Genomic DNA, 567 nt, shown 5'->3' with positions numbered 1-567 from the left:
GCAAGATGGCCGCCACACAGGAGTCTCTTCGCAAAATGGCCGCCCTTCTAGAGTCTCATCACGTCTCAACTGATCTTCCAGAGTCTCGTCACGACATGGCCGCCATTTCAGAGTCTGCTCACGTTAAGCCTGAGTCCCCGGCCAAGATGGCCGCCACGCCTGAGTCCCCGGCCAAGATGGCCGCCACGCCTGAGCCTCTCCACGTACCGGCTGTCACCAAGATTTCCTCTAAGGATTTTTTGGCGGGGGGCTATAGTACCCAAGCTCATGCGAATGCAGAGCTTGGGCGAGGACTGAAAAGACTGATTGCTAGTGTGATGGACCCACCACTGATGTCAGTGAGAGCGGCTGACATTCCAGTGGTCCCTACGCTCTCAAGCCCGCCAGGCATCCCACTGTCTACTGCACTGCCCGTAATGGCGGTCGCCATTTTGAGCGTGTGGGCTGCACACTGCGCTCCAGAGTCCTCTCCTGTCCACAAGTCTACTCCTGAGGCCTCTCCTGTCCACGAGTCTGCTCCAGAGGCCTCTCCTGTCCACGAGTCTGCTCCAGAGGCCTCTTCTGTCC

The 567-nt window shown here is 58.6% G+C and overlaps 1 protein-coding gene across 1 annotated transcript in view; it reads left to right on the top strand.

Annotated features, from left to right (window-relative positions):
• LOC107714299 (DNA translocase FtsK 1-like) overlaps nucleotides 1-567 on the top strand; it is a 9,912-nt gene that overhangs the window by 407 nt on the left and 8,938 nt on the right. Inside the window, exon 2 of the mRNA XM_016520111.1 lies at nucleotides 36-554. Within this exon, the coding sequence (XP_016375597.1) occupies nucleotides 36-554 (519 nt within the window). The remainder of the gene's footprint in view (nucleotides 1-35; nucleotides 555-567) is intronic.

Source organism: Sinocyclocheilus rhinocerous, unplaced genomic scaffold (genome assembly GCF_001515625.1).
Source record: "Sinocyclocheilus rhinocerous isolate Xijiao unplaced genomic scaffold, SAMN03320098_v1.1 scaffold1983, whole genome shotgun sequence".
Classification (NCBI taxonomy): domain Eukaryota; kingdom Metazoa; phylum Chordata; class Actinopteri; order Cypriniformes; family Cyprinidae; genus Sinocyclocheilus; species Sinocyclocheilus rhinocerous.
The sequence above is the reverse complement of the archived record's forward strand: the minus strand, read 5'-3'. Positions and strand labels throughout refer to the sequence as shown.